The sequence below is a fragment of the Orycteropus afer genome, unplaced genomic scaffold (assembly GCF_000298275.1).
Source record: "Orycteropus afer afer isolate SDZICR_OR568_19922 unplaced genomic scaffold, OryAfe1.0 scaffold00292, whole genome shotgun sequence".
Taxonomy (NCBI): Eukaryota; Metazoa; Chordata; class Mammalia; order Tubulidentata; family Orycteropodidae; genus Orycteropus; species Orycteropus afer.
Window position 1 is genome coordinate 1,857,361 of NW_006921879.1, and position 3,493 is coordinate 1,860,853.

Sequence of the window (3,493 nt, forward strand, 5' to 3'; positions counted from 1 at the left end):
TTAGTACACTGAGATAAGTGCTGCACAAAAGACCTGTCAATGGCCTTTACAGTCCATCTAAAATATTATTCAAATGCCCAGATGACAATTTAAAACAGTAGTTTTTTCAGCTTAGCAATTTTTGTGGACTCTGTATTGCCTTCTCTCCTGTAACATGCATACTTCCTGATATTATGGTCTTCCTACATGGCACAGTACAATATTAATATATTAACATATTTTTACATTTCTGAATTTTAAGTCTTTCCACACCTTTGTTTTCAACTGACTGCTGTTTAAAATTGGGCCAGCATGACATCACACAACCCAATGAGTGAACAATATGTCAGCCAATGAAAGAACACCTTTACTTTGTCCTTCATTCTCCAGGGGGCTGCTCGTACTTGCTCTTAGACTGCCCTGTACTTGAGTCCTCTGTCTACATCTTCTTTCAAACATTCTCTTTGTTTTCCCAAGTGAGACTTGGATAGGTCATGGGGTGAAAATGGACAATGCCTTCTTTCTTTTGTTCAAGATAAATCTCAAGAGACTTTCGAGGTGTTGTTTTAATTCAGCAACAGAGAATGATTTGTACATCTGTACCTAATTATTACGGTAGATTGGGCCAGACATGAACACAAGTGAATGTCTGAGAACTCACAGACTATTTGGGAATAAAGAGAGCTGAAATCTTGATTGTAGTAAATGACAGACTATGACAAGCAGGGGAGCTCTCATGGCGTAGTGTCTAAGGCACTTGACTGCTAACCAGAAGTCTGGTGGTTCAAACTCACCAGCCACTCCTTGGAAGGAAGGTTGGGTAATCTACTTCCGTAGTGACACCACATCAAAAACCCAAGGAGGGGTTGCTATGAGTCAGATCTGACTCGATGGCAGTGAGTTTTTTTTTTTTTTTGGTATGACAAGCAGAGGGGTTATAACAAAACTAGGGAAGAGGAGTGAGGTTCTGCTTGGACAAATCAGAACAGACTTCATAGAGGAAGAAGAGTTTGATATGGATTTGAAGGAAGGATAAATCTTCACTTGGCCAACATGGAGAGCAGGAAGTGTGTTCTAGCTCAAGCAAAAGAGTAGCAGGCAAGTATGCTCAAGAAATAGCAGTAAATCAGTGAGGCCTAGAGAGGAAAAAGAGGGTAAAAATGTCTTAGGAGATTAGATATTTGGAATCCAGGTTGTGTTGGATTTCAAATTCTAGATTAAAGCCTTATTCTATATCCATTGACGAATCCATCTGCAGAATAACCAAGTGTTATTTTGTGGTATAGAAGGATAACTTTGGTTGCAGTGTGGATGAGGAGGAAGAATACAAAAAACTTGTTAGGAATTCACAGACACATTCTAAAGGTGGAGCGGACAGTTTTTTTTAAAATTGTGGTTTGGGTGAAAGTTTTCAGAGCAAATTAGTTTTCCATTCAACAATTTTTATACCTTTTATTTCATGATATTGGTTGCAATTGCCTCAATGTAACAGCATTCTTCCTGCTCCCTCCCTGGGCTCCCTGTTTATGTTTGTCCTTCTTTCCTGCCCCTTGCTGCCTTCTGAGCTTTATTTTGAGAAAATACTGCCCTTTTGGTCTTGTATGGTTGATTATTCTGAGAAGCACATCACGAGTGTTATTGTTTGACGTATTTGCATATGTGGAGCATGAGGGACAGGAAGGAAACATAAATAATCCAAAAATTCCAAGTTCAAGTGCTTGGTAATATTAACGCCATGTCCAAGCAAAGACACATGTCTAGAGTTCTAAAGGCTTACTAGGCAAAGAGAATGAGAAAAAGGGACAAGGATACGATTATGCTGTTTTTTTCCTTTTAAATTTATTGCCATAATAAACTTCCTAAGGTGGATCCATTCTCATCCTATTTAACATTTGAGAAGGCATTTTCTCATTTCACAGGGAAGTCAGAGGTAGAAGAACTAATATATATCATTTATTTAAAAGAATTAATGTAAACTAATTTGAATGAAATTAATGAGATGAAAAGATTATGGATCCAAAGACTTCAAAAGTTTCTTTGGAATAGAATTAAGGTCAATTCAGTTTAAGTCACCAATCATTTATTGATCATTTGCCTTACACAACAGTAGCTGCAAAGACTGGCAGCAATGGTTACATAAGTGGTCCTTGAGCCTTTAGTTACTTACTTTCATTTGCTGCCCCTTGACCTGCTGTTATCCTCTTCAGAGCAGACTTCACATCCTGGTTCCTCAGAGTATAGATGAGGGGGTTCAGTAATGGAGTGACAACAGTGTAAAACACAGCCACTGCCCCATCCAAAGGACTCTTGGAGCCAGCTCGAAGGTAGATGAAAATACAGGGGACATAGTAGACTGTGACCACAGTGAGGTGGGAGCCACATGTGGAGAAGGCTCTGCGCCGCCCATCAGCAGTGCGTATCTTCAGGATGGCATGAACTATGTTGGCATAGGAGAGCAGAATTAACATGAAGCAGCTGGCAGCCACTACTCCGATGTCCACAAAGGTCACAAGTTCATTGACAGCTGTGTCAGCACAGGCTAGTCGCAACACTGCTGGGATGTCACAGATAAAGTAATCTACCTGGTTGGGCCCACAGTAGGGCAAGCGGAAAGTCAGGGTGGTTTGGATAGACCCATGGATGGAACCAGCCACCCAAGCTCCAGCCACAAGGATTGTGCATAACTTCCCATTCATGAGCACAGGGTAGCGCAGGGGCTGGCATATTGCCACGTACCTGTCATAAGCCATCAAAGTGTAGAGAAAGCACTGGGTACTACCCAGGAAGTGAAAGAAATACAATTGAGCCACACAGCCACCATATGGGATAGACTTGCTGGCAGGAGTAAAATCCAAGATAAGTCTAGGCACAATGACTGAGGAGAGCCACATGTCCAGGAATGAGAGCACACCCAGAAGAATGTACATGGGACGAACATGGAGCTTCGGGTCAGCCCACACAGTGAGCAGAATAAGCAGGTTCCCCAGCTGAGTCAGGATGTAAATGATGAAGAAGACCAGGAAGAGGAGGGTCCTCAGATGTGGAGGGTGAGACAAGCCCAGGAGAATGAAATGTGTCACCATGGTGTCCAGAGATGTGTTGTTGGTCTTGCCCATGTCTTTCTGTGGTCTGCTAAGATGAATGGTGAAATCAGACAAGAGGAACCCCATCCAGTGAGATTGTAGGAGAATGCTTTTGCCTGATGATTAATGCCTAATGGTAATGAGACAGACAGAATATAATCATTATTATTTTTTTTTTTTAAAGAAGAGGTGGTGTTGTCATTGTTTCTGTTAACCTGACAAGAGAAACCTTCTAGAGGCTGGCTAGTTTCCTAGACGGATGGAAACTCTTACCCTCGGGAGATACCAAGCAGGATTTGGCAGATCAAGGAATAGGACAGTGTGTGAATAATAGAGAAGAATCAATAACTAACCAAAAAGTGTGTCAACCAATAAAGCGCTAAGGTTGATATGGAACAGCATGGAACAAATACTCCACGATCACCACTTTT

The 3,493-nt window shown here is 41.5% G+C and overlaps 1 protein-coding gene across 1 annotated transcript; it reads right to left on the reverse strand.

The window, feature by feature from the left end:
• Positions 1 to 2,138: 2,138 nt before the first annotated feature.
• Positions 2,139 to 3,095, reverse strand: LOC103205758 (olfactory receptor 10G2). The gene has a single exon (XM_007951157.2). The coding sequence runs from the start codon at positions 3,093 to 3,095 to the stop codon at positions 2,139 to 2,141; it is 957 nt and encodes a 318-aa protein (XP_007949348.2).
• Between the last annotated feature and the right edge of the window lie 398 nt (positions 3,096 to 3,493).